General features: G+C 39.2%; 1 protein-coding gene across 7 annotated transcripts in view; it reads right to left on the minus strand.

Annotated features, from left to right (window-relative positions):
• Positions 1-17,914, minus strand: part of DOCK4 (dedicator of cytokinesis 4) — a 407,219-nt gene that overhangs the window by 172,221 nt on the left and 217,084 nt on the right. For all 7 annotated transcript variants that reach the window (XM_072764773.1, XM_072764772.1, XM_072764775.1 and 4 more), the window contains exons 9-11: positions 7,118-7,199; positions 6,533-6,593; positions 2,430-2,562 (exon numbers count right to left, since the gene is read on the minus strand). In XM_072764773.1, coding sequence (XP_072620874.1) covers positions 2,430-2,562; positions 6,533-6,593; positions 7,118-7,199 — 276 coding nt within the window. The remainder of the gene's footprint in view (positions 1-2,429; positions 2,563-6,532; positions 6,594-7,117; positions 7,200-17,914) is intronic.

The following is a 17,914-nucleotide window of genomic DNA, read 5'->3' on the forward strand; positions in this document are numbered from 1 at the left end:
CTTCCTATTAGTGAACGGACTCCCGGATTCATGCTTTTAACCTACAAAACTCTACGTAAAATCAAAGCTCAAAGGTGTGACTGAAATATCTTCCGGGCTCAGATGAGGTATTTGTTACTGTTCCGTATTTGAGTCCCAGATGGGTGAGGGATTCAGTCATATTAACAAATAGAAATTTCTTCCAAATTGTTTCTAACAGGCACTTCCTTAAAATGTTTTACTAAAATCACACTTTCTGTTTCATCTACAGTGACTGTTTTGATTGGCTAGCATTCCTCCTGAAACACATTCATAATTTGCTGAACTGGCATTTTCAAGGGGATCTCTCTTCCAACAAGAATAATCGAAAGCCTTATTTGATGCTTATAAAAAAACAGATAGTGACAACCACAAAGAGAAATACAATTTATTTTTATGAGAGTGAGTGTCTCCCATAGGCAGAGCTGGAATTCATGGGTCTTTTTCAGCAGGTTGCATAGCCAAGGGTGATGCATGCAACTGTTGGTCCTGTTTTCCCAGTGGCAAGATAAATATAGTGCTTGCTAGCCACACCTGGAAAGACTACTCTAAGAAAGGATGAGACTGGGTTTCTAAGGAATTCCAGTTTTCTTAAAAAGCAATGCTACACAACAGCATCATTATCACATCACTAGACAGTGGTGTCAAATAACACCCGAGAGCATGGGACCTGGTACATGACAGCTTGCGTTCTGGAGTCAGATATTCCTGATTTCACATCTGGTTCCTGTTCTGATTAGCCAAGTGATTTTGGAGCATTATCCAGCCTCTCTGTCCCCTTACATGGAAACCAGAGGCAATAGCATCTGCTTTATGTGTATGTCATGAAGATAAAGTGACATGACACATGGAAAATGCCTAACAGTTCCTTGAACATAGTAAGCACATATTAAATAGGGGCCATTCTCGCCAGAATTATTTCAAATACATTATATTTTATGATCACCAGAATGTGGGAAGAGGATTGTCATGGAAATTGAGGTCTGCCACATGATAAAAAAGTCATGAGTTTTCTACCCACTAGTTTCACCCAAAGTTTTCAAGTTTAATATCAAGGTCACAGATTTTATTCCTCTTAAAAGAGATAAAATTAAAAAAAAAAAAAGAGAGATAAAGTTTGTGGTCCTAAACCACAGGCTATAGACAAATCTCTGTCAACTAATTAGCAAATGTGTGGCACAGGTCCTGGGGGCACTGGATGGAGAATTGGATAAATCCATGAAACCCTCCAGCAGTGGTCAAAAGCAATTTGAAGTCTATGTCCTACAGGCTGCTTATATTAAGCCAACATAGGAAAACTATTGGCATCCATTGGGTATATCAGCTCCACAAACAGAAACGAAACTAGAGCACACTCACTCATGGAGGTGACCAGAAGTATGGTCCTCAAATCAGGAATGAGGAAAACCCATCCCACCCCCCTACCCAACTCCCTCACCCCAGGGTGGGGACACCACTGTATGTCAACTCTCAATTTCCAAACCTGTGGAGAGATGCTCAGGGTGGGGTGACCTGAAGCCATGTGCATTTTAAAAAATCACCTAATTTAAGATTTAGAATACATTAAGTGATTTTCTTAGTGGAGTGCTATGAGTTGAACTATGTGTCCCCTTAAAGAGAGAATCATGAAGTCCAAAACCTTAGTACCTCAGAATGTGACTTTATTTGGACACTGGGCCTTTACAGAAGTAATCAAGTTAAAATTAGGTCACTGAGGTAGGGCCCCAACCTAATATAACTATGCCCTTAAACAAGGGGAGATGTGGACACAGAGACGAAGGCAGGGGCTGGGTAGTGCATTTAAAGGTCACAGAACACCAAAGGCTGCCAACAACCACCAGAAACCAGAAGAGAGGGACAGACTGTCCCTCCCAGCCCTCAGAAGCCTCAACCTAGCCATCACCCTGACCTAGGACTTGCAGCCTCCAGGACTGAGACAATCCACTTTTGCTGCTTCAGCCTCTCTCTTTGTGGGACTTTGCTGGGCAGACCTAGCCAACTAATATTATAGGAAATAGAAGGGAATTCCCCTACCTGGGCTTTTTGTTCCTAATTCTAATTAGGTTATGTTAAAAACTATTTCCATTTTCCAAGAACAAATGAACTCTCTGGAGGTAAAGACAGGTTAGGTTTTTAATTCAGAGAAGGTACTCTGTGAAGTAGATGGTCCACCCAACTGCTAGTCTGTTTATACTCTTGGGTTCTTAATTTCAGAACTCCTCTGATTGGTGAATGGTGGTTTGTGGGCTCACTTGTAGTTGAGTCTCCAGATTGAGTTTTGGGGGAGTGGCTCATAAACCCAATCGTTCCCTGCTCTTCCATCACCCTCCTTGGAGTAGCGTTCACCACGGAGGGTCCACATGGGCCTCTGCACCCGCCCCAGCCCCTGCCGTGGTGTGTGTGCTTCTTACATGTACACTTTCAGGATGAGGTCATCTTTTGTCTCGCCTGTCAGCAGGTCAGCAATGCTCAGAACTGCACAGCCAAAGGGTCGCCGGTACTGGACACTACAGGCATTCTTTTTCTCTCCAGCTCCCATTCGACCTGTTCAATTGAAAAGCAAAGATGGCCCATGCATGGGGCCATTTGACTGGTGCCCCTTAAACAAATACAGAGGTCATAGTAAATGTAACTGGGCAAGTAAAAGGGCACAGAAGATGTTACTTCAGTTCTTGATTCTCCTTTCTAAGCACCTAGCTGGGTGACCTTGGGCTTATAGATGAATCTCTGGGCTCCAGCTGTCACCAGTGAAACATGGAGACTGGAGCTGATCCCAGGTTTGGGAACCCTCTCCCAAGGATTCACCAAGGTAACCCAGAAGGTTCGACTTAAGAAATGCAAAAATGGTGCCTGTTTCATTTTTCTATTTTTTAAAAATTTCCATATTTAAAGAACTATTTCAAACATTATACCTTTGAAAGGAAGCAGTTTGAGACTTCCTGAAAGTAGAACAAGTAAGCACAGACGATCAAATGAGCATGCATGCCCCTTTCCTGACCCAGGGCTCAGGCTGATTATAACTCAGCCAATGGCTGAAATCTCCTGGGATGCTTTTCACTCTCATATAGTTTCAACTTGTTATATATTTTTAAGTATTATTGAGATACTGTTGTAATTTATTATTATATTTACCAGTGGATTATTGTGAAGACAGGAAGCAGAAAGTATACTGAAGCTGAAATATAACAAGTTAATGTGAGGAAAAATAATGAAAAAAAATATGCAAATCTGTTTCCAGATGCTTGGCAACAGATACATAAATTGTTTTCCATCTGAGCAAAATTCTCCCATAGCACATCTAGAGGACTTAAGCACTTCCCCAATCCAATGTTAAACAGTGTAAAAATAAAAGGGGGTGGGGGAGGATGGCAATATCCAATTTGGCTTCCATTCATCAGTAATAAAGTAAAACTACCATGGCAATGCATCATTTTTAGGGAAATGGTTACAAACAGCATGAAAATTTCTCATTTTATCAGCTAGAATCAAAACTAAAAAACATGCCAGTTGCTTTGTAGAGGTGCGAAATTCAAGGAAACATGTTTCATGACCTGATGCTGTAACGTGTGGCTAAATTTCAATCCATGTTTTAATATAAATTACACTGGAAAATCATATACTTTACATGTCATACTTGAATTTATCAACAAATCATACGTTTATTCACAAACCTGACAATCTTAAAACTCTAATGACTTATTAAATGGGAAAAAAATTCTAGGTCATCTCTGTTTTGAATACTATTACAGATTGGATTAGGATGAAGCATATTCTCCAATCTTTACAAATATCATGATTTATTTTTCCTTCTTGATCATTCCCTTGCAAATGCAAGACAACTAAGTGATTAGAAGATTTCTGAGTGGAGTATTTCAAAGTCCTTTAACATCACACAAGAAATTCAGTACTAAAAAACAAGAAAACCCTGAAACTCTCACCATGATTATTCCCATGGATTCTCCTAGCTCTAAATTCCTAGAAGTTTATGCAGGGCAAGGCTATCATCCCAATTTTTTGGCCCCTTTTGGTTAGAACTGCATGAAAGAAAACCCTGCAGGAGCCTGGGGAGGACAGCCAAGTACAGGGGATGCAGGAGGCCATCCTCACAACCAGAGGAGACTGCAGGGAGGTTTTGATCCCTCCCTCTAACTGCAGGTCAGCATCACTCCTGAGCCTCTGCAGCACTCAGGTCCTCAGACCTTCAATTTCAAGTTTTCTTTCCTGGCTCTGCAGGCATCACCTCTTTGAACACCAAAACTTTGGTCTAAGTCCTGTACTGAAAAGACTGTATGATGCCAGCCCTGGCGTTCCCAACTCTAGAATTAATAAAAGTTCACGGTTCTGGTCAGATTTCTAGGAAAATTCTCTAAGCAGAAAGGAAGGTAGGCGTGGGGAAGGTAAAAATATCTAGCTGTATTTAGTAAATAGTTTCAGCAACCAGCTAAAAGCCAAAAGGAGAAACACTGAGGTGGGAAAACCTTTAGCAGGATGGCTATGAGGATATGGAACTATTTATTTCTTTTTTTCTCCTCCTCTTCTAACCAATCAAAGATCCAGGCTTAGATTGTGGGGCAAGGTGCCACTGCTCCTGTTTTCTGCAATCGGTGAGGGTCAGCTTGCCCTTTTCTTACTAAAGCAACACTCCAGAAAAAGTAAGAAGTATCTGCCCCTGATAGACAAGAATCTTCCACTCCTTAATTTCATTGCAGCAGATGAAGTCTTGCCCTTTCTTAGCGTTTCTTACCTTCAATCTTATTTCTTGTCAGTCTCAAAATGTCAAACCAGTAAATGTGACCAACCATCAGGCAGTTTTGGCGGTAATCTCAGGGAAGGATTAATTTGACCAAAACTCGGTGGGTGGGTGGGCAGGGGGTACAGGTAATGTCTGATTCAACATTCATTAATGATCATAAAAATCTTAATAAAGAATGCAATCGCTAATCCAGGACCATGTATTTGAAAGGCAGCCCTATGACTGGTAACACGAAAGCAGCTTCCTCAGCAGTAGAGCCACCTGGGCCACAGGTGAGCAGGGCCCAGGGCCCCGCTGCCACATGGGCTACTACCACCAAAGACCTGCAACTACCTTTTAAAAAGTTCTGAAAGCAAAAGTAATATACTTTTTCTCTCGATACTATAGAAGATTATATTCAAATGCAACGTTTACAGGAAGGTATCCAAAGCCACATTTTACATTAACAATTGGCATTACAAATTTGAATTAAAAAAACACACACACAAAGAATTACTTGACGAACTGTACCCCTGCCATCCTGGGAACACAAAAGCTTCATCTTATAAATACACGGTAGCATGCATTCCAACCTTTTTAAGGATTCTTTCTGATTTTTTCTGCATATACTCACTTATAAAAAGAAAACTAACACAAAAATGTTTAATTTTTTTTATTTCAACTGTCCCTCAAATAAAAAAAATAGCATAAAATGAAAACAGGTCCCCAGAACTGACTTTTATGAGAAAAATGTATAGAAAATCTATGTTAGGATAGTAACATGTTTTATAGTCTCTCGATGCACGGTGCACTTATCAGATGCATAAGATACAAGACTATAAAAATAAAGATCACTATGCAGGATTGCCTGGCAATATATTACTATCCTGCAGAAGCATTCCTAAGCAAATGATGCAGTACAGGTAGTGAAGAAGTGGGAACCAGTTTCCAGTATTAGCTGGTTAGCTTTAATACAAAAACTGTGTAGGCTTTACCATTCCTCATTTTACCTAGTTCCTCTGCCATTAAATACCCGCTTTTGGAGGTATTTTATGGGTAAAAACAAGTGAACACATTCTGGCTCTGTTGTGCAAGCTCCGTGTAGAACACCCAAAGTGTGCTCTGCAAGATATTAATAAATGTTACTTTATATAAATGTTTCCATGGTCAGATCAAATTTGGAGAAAGCTAGGGCCAACCAAGTTAGAGAGGCATTTTAATATTTCCCGGTAGGACTTCTCAGACCCTTTAATGAGCTGATGATATTATAAAAGTGGAAAAAAATACATAGCATTCAGTGTTCCATAGCCCTTTAGTCTTTAGTTATAGCACTTTTTTTTTTTTTAAGTTGTAGCACTTTTTGCAATAATGCTCTGTAGCACCCTGCACTTTGGAACATGTCAATTAGTATAAAATTTTCAAAAACTTGTAGGAAATCCAGATTCTAAAAGTAATTTATGCTGTTAACAGAAATTAGAATTTAAAAAGACAAATGCCAAATTTTGAATCAAATCTGTTTAGGGAGTCCAATAAAACAAAAAGAAGCACAACAGACTACCTCGTGACTTCTATGGAAAGAAAAAAGTCTATTTGTGATGCATGGGGAGGTTGGTGGTGGGTTTGGAGAGGCAAGAGAAAAATTTCCAAATGCGGTGTTTCTGGGATTCCAAACTGGCTTTCACTTCTTTCTGATCCAGATAGCAAAGAAATCACAACACAGAGACCTTTCAGCATTTCTTCCCCCTGCTGTGCTCCTATCACACTGACAAATGTTGAACTTACCAATTCGGATAATGTGCACAGTGATATAGATGTCTCTTCTTAGCTCGCTGCTACCCAGATCCTATGAAAAGAAAAAAAAGCAAAGAGAAAAAAAAAGCATGATTATTTTAAAACTCATAATTTATATAGAAGCATTAAAGGTCAAAGCACATTATTTCCACAAATAACAGAAGACAAAGATAATGTAGACACTCCTAATGGAATTTTGTAGCAGAGGTATATAATTCAAATCCTGTTCTAAAAATACCACTCCAATCAACTTAACACTCTAAGTCTACTGATGTCAAATAATACTTTAAAAAAAAAACCCATTCTTATTTTAATCTCTCACTCACTGATTCTTTAAACATTTAGTACATTCTAAATACCATACGCTGTGCGGAGCGTAACAGGCTCTAACGTACACCAAAGGAAGAGAGGTGTGTCTATGAAGGGTAATATTCAGAGTTTGGGGCACTACCGTATTTCGTGTGTTATTTACAAAGTTTAAGCAAAGTCACTGTGTTCTCTCACAATACTTCATTCCCTTTAAATATAAAGTACAATTGGAAGAATTCGCCTATAGATGAAATAAGATCCACCTACCACAAAGAGAGAGCAATGTCGTTCTGGTTTATCTGGGGCTTTGGGAAGTCCATTTCTATTCAGCCTCAAGAAAAATCTCTCACTACAAGAGAAAAAAAAGTTTCATTTTCTGAAAATTATTTAATATCTAATATCTTGTCACTCTTCTAGTTGTTCTTCATCTTAAGTTAGACTCGAAACATATTAGGTCCTTCATTTGATGTCAAAATTGCTTGTTAATTAGAAGGACGCCCAAGACAATAAACATTTGCTTCACTTCTGACAATACTGGCAAATCAGCAACTACAAAAGCAGAAAACATAAATATACATGCAAGCGAAAACTTAATTTTTAAAAGAATAGGTTTCCATATCCGTGAAATCATTCTTATTATTCCAAAAAGTAGAAACAGGTGCTGTAAGGGAAAAAAAAAACCACGATCTAACATCTTTTTTGTGTTTGTATCCAAGAATATTGTTTTTCAAGTTGTATGTCTTAGTAGTTAATTAACATCATACAAGGACACCATCCTGAGTGGCAATCCTCTAATAGAAGGCTTAATATGTTATGCTCCAAAACATAAAGAGAAGGCCCAAGAAATGAATTTGCACTGGTCCACAAAGGAAAAGGAGACCTCAAACTCCCGACAGAACTTGCGTTTGAAAATAGAGGGTCCCCAAATTTAATACAAACACAAATGCTATTGGTCAGTTACTAATTCAAATCAATAAATACTTGTGGATATCATTTAGACCCAAGGTAATGTTATCTCATTTATAGTCAAATAAATAAATAAAACAGGAAGACTATCAACCCCCCCCCCCCCCAAAATGAATGTATCAGCAACCATGAGCTTCTAAATTTCAATATCCTGGTGCCTACAACAGTATCAAGTGGCTGCCTGCCTCGGGCAGAGAATACAGAGCCAACAATCCACAGAATGTGGTACTAGGGGGTATTAGCACACCGTGTGGCCTTGCTTGGAGTAGCTTCAGCCTGGGGACCGAGCGGAGAAAGGGACTGTAGGGCATTAGTGAGGCTCAGAACTACCAACCCCATGCTTATTCACCACCCAATCCTTGCCTTAAATAATGGCTCTATTGACTCCAATCTTCCTTCTCTCAAACAAGGGGAGAAATGAGAGCCATAACCACATCTCCAAGGAAGCATAAGGATACAGATTTATGGCTGTTTTGAACATTTTTATTCTCTTTTGTGATTTAAATCTAGATAGATCCTTGTAACAGATTCAACTACCTGACTTACCTTGTTCTTTTTTTTTTTTTTTTTCCTTCCATTATACCTATTCCTGACCTCTCATATGAGAAAGGGCAAACCAATGCACATTTCTGTGGGGTCATTTCCACACCTATTATCTATGGGGTTTTTTGGGTATTTTTCCATAGAGCGGTGGCTGATGAGGTCTGAATGAAGAGAATATAAATTGCCTCAAGGATTCTCAAGTGAAGCTAAAGTTCCCACAATATACAATTCTGAAGAAGAGGTGGGAAATGACAGCTCCAACTGAGGATGCAGAATTAAATTAATGATACCCAATCATTATTTCCTATAATGAAAGGAGAAGAACTGTAAGCTTTCTTCACCATAGAATATAATTCACTATTATTTCTAAATTAAGATATGCTAAAAGGGAATATGTAAAAATCATCTTCAGATAAATGAAATAATCATATTAAGTATTACTATTTTTCCAAGAATTTACCATTTGATGGCTATTCTGCTAAGGACTTTACAGGGTTTAATTCATTTAATCTGGGCAGCCCAGGTGGCTCAGTGATTTAGCGCCACCTTTGGTCCAGGGTGATCCTGGAGACCCGGGATAGAGTCCCTCGTCGGGCTCCCTGCATGGAGACTGCTTCTCCCTCTGCCTGTGCCTCTGCCTCCCTCTCTCTCTCTCTCTCTCTCTCTCTCTCTCTGGGTCTCTCATGTATGAATAAATAAAATCTTTAAAAAAAAATAAAAAATAATAATTCATTTAATCCTCACTATGTCCTTATAAAGACAGTACTATTATTCCCATTTTGTAGATGGGAAAACTGAGAAAACAGTAAATAGTTTTACACCCAAGATCACAGACCTGGTGTGGCTGAGTAGTGGCTCCAACCCATGTGTTAATTCAAAACCTATGCACTTCATTTGAATGCTGTATGGTAAATCTTTCCTCTGCTTTGTAGAAATAGAGAGCCAATATTTCCAGAATACTGAGATAAGGGAAAAGTCATTTATTTGCTTGGGACAACCACTGATTCAGTCAAGCCTGATCCTAAGAGTACAGGGTCACTGTCCCCACACCCTTCCTGGCCTCTCAGGAATGAAAGAAGTAGAGATCTAGTTCAGCAGGTTTCAAACCAGTCCCTGGCTTAAAATAGTTCCTTGGTAGTTTGTTCAAGGAAACATATATAGAAAAATAAATTGGGGAATAAATTATTTTATTAAACAAATGCAGAGCTCCAAAATGATGTAAGAACTTGGCTTCAGTGAAACAAAACTCTTGAGATTTAAGACTGGTATTTGGTTTTGCTTCTTAGTCATCAAAGAACATTTATTGATTATATCTTAGCCCCAAACACAAGCAGTGTGACCACTTTCCCCTCTTCTGTATCACAGATGGCACATACTACTTTATGTTTTTATATTTTGTTGAGATGCACTTAGGTTGGAGGTTCCTCTTTATCCAACATAAGTGGTAAAACAAATTTCACTTTATCTTCTGACAGGCCAGTCTAAAATAATGAATGCCAATAAGATTACTATACAAAAGTCAACAAGGCATTCTAGATATTAAAACCTTAACTTTAATACTGATATGAAACACCACTCCATATTTGTAAGCTTCATCAATATTCTGGTAAAGCAATGTTTCCTAAAGTATTCTATTTCAGAAAGAGATTCCTTTCACTCTGTCACTATTTTAATTTCACCAGTCTAGACAGAATCCTGATTATGTAAGTATTATACTATATCATATCCTGTTTCAGAAAGAATATCAATATGTACTAAGCCAATGACATATCCCTGAGCTTAAGCATGCCTTAAGGGGGAGATAAAAATAGACCAACGATGGGTACTATGGAAAAATAACTCATGTGCAATTTTTTAAAAACCAGACTTCTATTCAAAGGAAAAAGAAAACCTCTGTTGCTAATTAAAAAAAAAACAAAAAACAAAAAAACGAAAAACAAAAAAAACCCACCTTTTTATTCATTTAGTGACAATTTATTTTACAAACTCAAATCAGGGTCTCTTCAGCTTTGGTGATACAGAACCTATTTAACCAGCAAATGACTTCAGAGTAAACAAAAGACTTATAGCGACACATTTCAGAATTCTAAGTAGACAGGTGGCATCTCTCATTAGAAAACAAAACTAGTTTTTGTGAGTTTAAAAAGTGTTCTATGATAAGATGTAAATCCCTCAATTACATCCTTTACGTTTTTTCCCTCATCATAGCAGGTTTGTGTGTTTCTATTACATTGTGAGGAACTAGAGTACAGGGTGACCATTATTAACCTTGACATCCCCAGCTGCTAGCCAATGACTCGGTACTTCCTCAGTGTTTAACTAAAGACTGAACACTCTTTTAGGAAAAAATACAACACAATCCAAATAATTGGGGAGCTTTATTTCCCTTCCTAACTTTCTCTCTCTTCTCCATAGTGTCCTTTACTTTATGGTGAGAAATGTAGGAAATTCTCCAAAGAGACATTTCAATCAATGGTGCCTCCCCACCAGATGTGAGAGCCACCTAATTAACTTCGTGGACCTCCCACATTCTAGATCATGCTTTTAACCTTGTCCTCATGCGCATTTTATATCTTTATTATATTAAACATACAGTAATGGAAAAATCTACAGTGACATCATATATTTCCAAATAAGAATACTGCATCCTTCATCATCAAGAAATGAATAAGCAAATAGAAACACTTCCAGAAACACTGAGAAATGTGAATTGGTATTACCAGCAAGGAAAAAAAAAATTCCTCATTTGACTTCTCCATATACTGCCATGTTCTCCCAGAGGAAATTTCACTGCCAGAGAAATTTAGTGTCCACTTGAATTCCGCATGTGAGCCCTTATAAATCATTCTATATTATAAATCAACAAGGAAATATGTTCTTTGGAAATAAAGAATAAAAAAGCCATAATTATTTATTATCTATGACTTGCCTTTTTCTAACAAGGATGCAAGAAAACCAAGATAATGAAATAGAGTGTAAATAAGCATTTCCAGGATGGCCTCAGGGGAAAAACAGTACCAGTAAATACATACCCTGTGCTAGGCACCACAACTTACACTTCACATGGATTTTCTCACTTAATTGTCACAACTGCCCTATGTGGTAGGAACCACCTCTGTGTCCCTACTTTACATATGAGAAAGCTGAGGCTTGGAAATATTAGGTAAATCAGCCAAACCTGCATGATCAGCAAGGATGGAGCCAGGAAATCAATTATTCAGGGCTTGACTCCAGAATCTCAGCTCTTAACCACAACACTATTCTGTATTTAAAAGAACAGATTACCTTGAACATAGGAGAGCAAAACTAACCATGTCATGTTAACTGAGGGTTTTTATTGTGAATATTTTCAATAAAATATAAAGTAATGAAAATGCATGAATCTGGAAAGAAATTAAGAAAGGCAGCCAGCAAGCTACAAACGTATCTGTGTTCAGTGTACATCTGTGAACCTGTTCAGCTGTACTACTACATTCTGAAATATTCAAAAAGATCTCTGACAACGAAGGGTGTATTTCCATAGCATAGTTTGATAGAAAAGTCCTTGCTAGTGATCAAATACTGTGGGGTGTGCAGCAGGGCCATGAAGCCCCCTGATGGCTTCTGTTCCCATTCTCAGCAGGGCAGGATGCTCCTGTCTTCCTGCCCCTCTATCATCTTCACTGAGAAGTATCACCCTTTTGTAGGAAAGGCCCTGCCTAGGGTCTTGGAAGCCTGCAGGCCAGATGCAGAAGGGTGCTTCCAGCCTTCTGAGTAACCTCATCAAGTGGTTCTCCCGTAGGGTGTTCCTAAGATACTCAGTTGGCTTCAAAGAGCAATGCACCTAAAGTTAGGAATGGCCAATGCCAAGGAGACTTTTACATTTCTCTGTATGGATTCATGTTTACCTCCCTTCAGTTCCCATCTTGTAAGAAGCAAAACTGCCTGATGATTTCAGGTATGTGAAAATTGTACAGCCTGTACTTCGTACAAAAATATATGACTGGGGAATATCTTGGGTAGAAACATGTGGTGTAAAAGATTAGTGGTCTAGTCTGATCAATCTACAAAAAATTACAAAGAATATTTCTAAAATCATTTGAACAGTTAAATCATTGAAATAAACGTATGGTCCCCAAGAGGAATAATAAAAAAAGAGCGAAAACATCTAGATGCTCATGTTCTGGTAAACTAATCGGAAAAAAACCTGAACTGTCCAGTTCTTTTACACTCATACTTTATGGAACCATTGGCCGAAAAAATACTCCATGTAGTGCCTTTGAAAATATAAAGTCACTTGTAAAGTTAAAGGATGACAATATCGACTCTACAATGAACAGAAGTGAGGTGAGATGTGCCAGGAGGCAAGGAGGCAGCAGTGGGAGCGAGAGGACAAAAGGAAGAGTGAGAAGAGGTGAGGGAATAGTTCAGCTGTGCTGACTCCAGAGCCTCTATCCAAAAGGCAAGAGAACGCAAACATACAGTGATTTCATGCTTCTATTTCACAGCTTCTGCCTTTTTTCAAATGCTTTCTGACTGATGAACAGTTTAAGACGCTGCCAACAGTCTGAGGGCGACCATTACTGTGTTCTTTTCTAGAACAAGTGGTGAAGGACAACTCAAAACAGGAAGACTCAAGAAACTTTCTAAATGTGGACTAATGCCCCCCATGATCTGGTGCTATGGCTGGTCAGGCAAGACTTCGGGGAGGTGGGTGGAAGGTGTGCTGGCCGCTGGATCAGGGGATTCATTGCTCAGGGTGGCAGAGAGGAAGATGAAAGGAATGCTCAGTAGGAAAAAAGACACTGCTGGCCTTCTCATCCAGGGGCTCCTAACCCAGGAGTGCATGACATGCTCTTGGGAGTCATATAAAACCCAGACCCTACCCTGGACTTCCTGACTTCTGAGGTCAGGATGGACTTAAAAGCTCCCTGCATGTTTAAAAGCCCAATCGTGTTTAAAGACCACTGTTTTGACCCATATGTCCAAGCCCTAACAAGTCAGAATTGCCTGCCGTCTGTTACGAGACTCATATATACCAGCAAGCAGGCAACACATGCCTGGTACCTTCAGGACAAAGACTCTTTTCTCAACCACAGGACCAGTAAGGGACAGAGTTTCTCCTTGGCAATAAAGAAAGCAACTCCTCAAACAAGACTTCCTCAATAAACCTATTAACGTGCTTTCTAAATTTAAAACTAAAGCAACACTAGGGTCATGAGCTTTTCTGATTACAGGGAAATGGAAAGAGAGTGATTGTCGGTATCAAGGTTTCTGAAGTTCACCTAAAGAGTACAGACTCTGAGTTTTCTTTTTTTTAATATTAATGTCCATGCCCACATTCACCTTAAGAATATTGGAGGGTGAGGGACTAAGCAACCAACTAATATAATGCCTTTGTCAGGACAGCAAAGGATTTTTAAGTTGAATGATACAAGGGGAGGTAAGTTTTTAAACTATAGTCAACTGCATTGCCGATTTTGAACATGAAACAGATTCTTTCTTACTACTTACGATGACTGGGAAGTGCTATTTCATGTTATTTTTCTTTTCAGAGAATAAAGTTACCTGAACTGAAACTCTTTCTAGAAAAGTATAACTCAATGAAAAAAGAAATTCCGTGCTTTGTAAAGTTATAAATAAGTGATATATACGGCACCTGCCATTTTACCTTACCTGTGCTATTCATCACTGATGAATTTTAAAAAGTGATCCCGGTTGACTGTTTATTTGAGAAAAACAGTAATGACTATAAGTTCAAAAGACCCAAGACCCCAGAAGTCCCAAGGTTGTATTCAAGTAAAATCCTTAGAAATAGTTATACCATTGGAGCAATGCGGGAAATACTCACTTGCATCTATCTCAAGAGAACTCATTAAGAATTTCACTAGAAAACAAGTTTCTCAGAGAAGTAACAAAAAGCTGGCAATGATAGGATCTGGTCAACAGAAATGGGAACCACAAAATAAGAAGGCCTATATAGGCAGGATATCTTATGCTTATTCTTCTGGGAATTTACATAATTTGATCATTATAAATACTGTATCTCTGACATGCTGTGAGGGAGGAAACACTCTGGGTAATTATTCTGACCTTTCTAACAATGCCTCTTTGTTAGGAAAAGCACCTGTAAAAAAGAATCTTGAAAATAGAGCAAACCAGGGCTTAAATATTCTCTGGATTGAAGCACGCAGGTCCTTGCAAGGAAACTTTACATGAAAACAGAATAAATAATAAAACTGGAAGTAAGTCAAGCCCTGCAAAACCACTAAGTACAACACATCTTTCATGCATTTATTACTTCAAAAAGATGTCCTATTTTTTTAAAAGACAATAAGTGAAAATCAAATTTCCTTTCTACAGTTTACTGACAGATTCTTTGTATTCATTACAAGTTTAAAAACCGAAAGCTATCTAAATCATGATTAAATACTACTTATTAGCTAGATGACACATGCAGCTGGGCTTTTTAAAGGTCAAATGATCTTTTTTTCTTAACAAGACAGCTACAGTCTCTAAACTGATACACAAATGTTAAGGTGCATGAGAATAGGTACATTACTTTCCAGAGAGATTTACAGTTTCTGTAAGTTTGAGAAGGAGCTGAAGGCACTAAAAGGTTAGAAAGTGCAGTACTTTAGAGACACTGCAAATATTTTTGTGAAATGGAAACAGCATATTGGTTACAATACGAAGAGATGGTACAGAAACTGTATTTTAAAAATACTTCTCGACTTAAAGCTTAAGAGTATTAGAATCCAAGTTCTGGAAGAGCAGGATTTTTTTCTTCCCCTGTATTACTCACTGATGTGTCCCCACTGCCCAGATCAGTGGCTGGCTCTGGGGAGGACGGCAGGAACAGCTCAATGAATGAGCATCAGTGATTCAACAGCAACCGTGTGAAACCATGATCAATGGAAATAAAAAAGAAGACATAGGCTCTGCCAAACGTGCAATCAAAAATCTCTAAATAGAAATACTTAGGAAAAGACACTGTATTTGTCTCCACCATTTTTTATTCACATTTTTTAGCATGACAGATTTTGTAAATGATGCCTCCATAGGGACAGGTCTGATGCACACAGAGTAACAGGAAACGAGTCCATCGACGCTCTGGAAGCCCTCAACAGCTTGGTTTCTCCCTCTCACTGATAAGCCATCCCCGCTGGAATAGGATGACCACAAAAATGAAGACAGTAATGGCATGATCTTACAATGTTTTGCTTCAACAACCACAAAAGACTTGTAAGCTTCCTTTAGCCGCATCAATGCCCCACCCAGTGGGCACAAACAGATGATTAGAGGATAAAGTCTTATCTTCAGAACAGGAGCCAGTGAGGGCCAAACCATTCATAATTCCTTTGTCAGCGTTCAACAGTCTTACAACAGAAATGGCAGCGAATGCCGAAGAAGTCCTTGCGAGATGGGTTACTTTGTGTGGCTGTAGCTTCTTCATTGGGGAACTTAGGAAAATGAAATCTGAATTCCCTACAAGCAGCAAATGCAGCGCAGGGAAAGGGAGGCAAATGACCAGGTTCACCGTCTTCTAAAATACGGGAAGAGTGGGGCACTTGGGCGGCCTAGTCGGTTAAGCGTCTGCCTTCTGCTCAGGTCATGTTCTCGGCGTCCTAGGATTGAGCCACGGTCGGGCTCTCTGTTGAGTCTGCTTCTCCCTCCCCCTCCTGCCTTTCCCCTCCCTCTTGCCTCCCACCTTGCGCTTGCTCTCTTGTGCACACTCTCTCTTTCTTTCAAATGAATGAATAAAATTTTAAATTTTACACACAAACACACACACACACAAACACACAGGAAGAGGGGTAAAAGGGCCTTCTGGTCACATTCTAAAATATTATTACACTGTTTAAGTAGGAAGAAACAAGGGGCCAGAATAACTGGGAAGAGCTAAGAACAAGGAAGCCAGTACTGAATCCACTGACTCTATGAATAGTTTTGTTTTTTGTCACCTTGAATTTCCAGCCACTTATCATCACAATAATGTACTAATTTGCAATTTGAAAAATAACTGGAATTGTATGGCTTTTAAAATGCTACGGGGAGGGGAAAAGAGTGGATGGCTGGTACCCCGGGTATTCTCAGCACAAATGAAGTTATTTCTCGCTTCTTTTATTCTAATTTAGATCTTCCTCCTGGTCCATTTCTTAAAATGTCTCCTATTAAAGACATCACCACATCTCGAAAGCAATTATATGTTGTTGTTGTTTTTTTAATACATGACACTGAAGTGCGACCAAAGAGGAAGCAAACCACAAAATCTGATTAACTCCAAAGGGACAACAGTCCCAATTTTCACACACCTGCTGGAAGAATTAAATGATGGTAAAGAAGAGGGGGAGTGGAAAGCAGTAGTGCCTTTAAACAGGAGGCCCCAGGGAAGGTCACTGCGGGTCACCGCTGCACAGACACCCACAGTGAGATGTGTGCCAACATGTCTAGACACAGCAGGAAATGCTCTGGGCCGTATGGAATAGTTGATATTGCCACAATCCAAGGAGGATCTCTGAACGCCTTCTTCATCTATTTTTGTTCTCAAGCAGAGTTGTGCCCCCTGCACGTATGGCCAGATTTTTTCTCTGCATTATTGCTGTGCTTTGGAGAGGTTACAATTTTGAGTGAGCTTCATCACAGAAAACTCTAAGAAGAGATCTCCGCCAGCTATCTTTCAACATTCACAAACCATAAATGCTCTTAATTTATGACAAAAATATAAATGCTGAACTTATGTGATCACACTCTAATAAGTTGTAAATGATGTATGAAATGAGAAATTCTAGCACAGTGCTCAGAGAATTAAAAAATCTTATCCACTCTCTTAACTGTGTTATGTACTACAATACATACGATCTACCGTAATACATACAATACAAAAAATACATTTTTCCTGGTCTGGGCTGAATAACTATTCTGACAGCTGCCTTCTATGAGCCCTTGAAAAATGTTCCCAGTAACCGCATTTTTCAAAAACAAAACAAAACAGCACTTCTTTAATTTCCTTTAAAAACTGAAAAGGCTATTATTAGATCACCTCTGCCTCTGAAGAGACCTATCGGAAGCTTCAGTTGTAATTTCTTTGATTCTCCTCCCCATTATGCTATATTCCCAATCTTCTCATCCTTTTCCAACTCTGATACTTCAAACTCTAACTCCCATCACCTGCATCTGATCCCTACTTCCTGAGCACCACTGGCAAAAGCTGTGTAACTTGGGAGCCAGGATTCAGTACCCCTTTCAGATGTCCCTCTTGGGAGGTGCCTCACCACACGCAGCAATTCTATTATTCCTCACTACCTCACTTCCTATCACACTTGTGCTCAGCATCCACTTCCCTTGTTCCTATAAATCACTTTCAGCCCCCCATTCCTTCCCTTGCTCTCCAATGACAGCAGATCTTGCTTCCCAGCCTTGACTATACATGATCGAGGCCACAAACCCCATCTCTCCATCTCAACATTTTCTGTCCATTTCACTGGCCTTACCTCCCTTCCTCCCCCTTTAGAAGCAGTGTCCTTCCTCTCAAAGTAGATTCCTTCACCTGAATCCTGGATCCCTTCTGCCATT

Source organism: Vulpes vulpes, chromosome 7 (genome assembly GCF_048418805.1).
Source record: "Vulpes vulpes isolate BD-2025 chromosome 7, VulVul3, whole genome shotgun sequence".
Taxonomy (NCBI): domain Eukaryota; kingdom Metazoa; phylum Chordata; class Mammalia; order Carnivora; family Canidae; genus Vulpes; species Vulpes vulpes.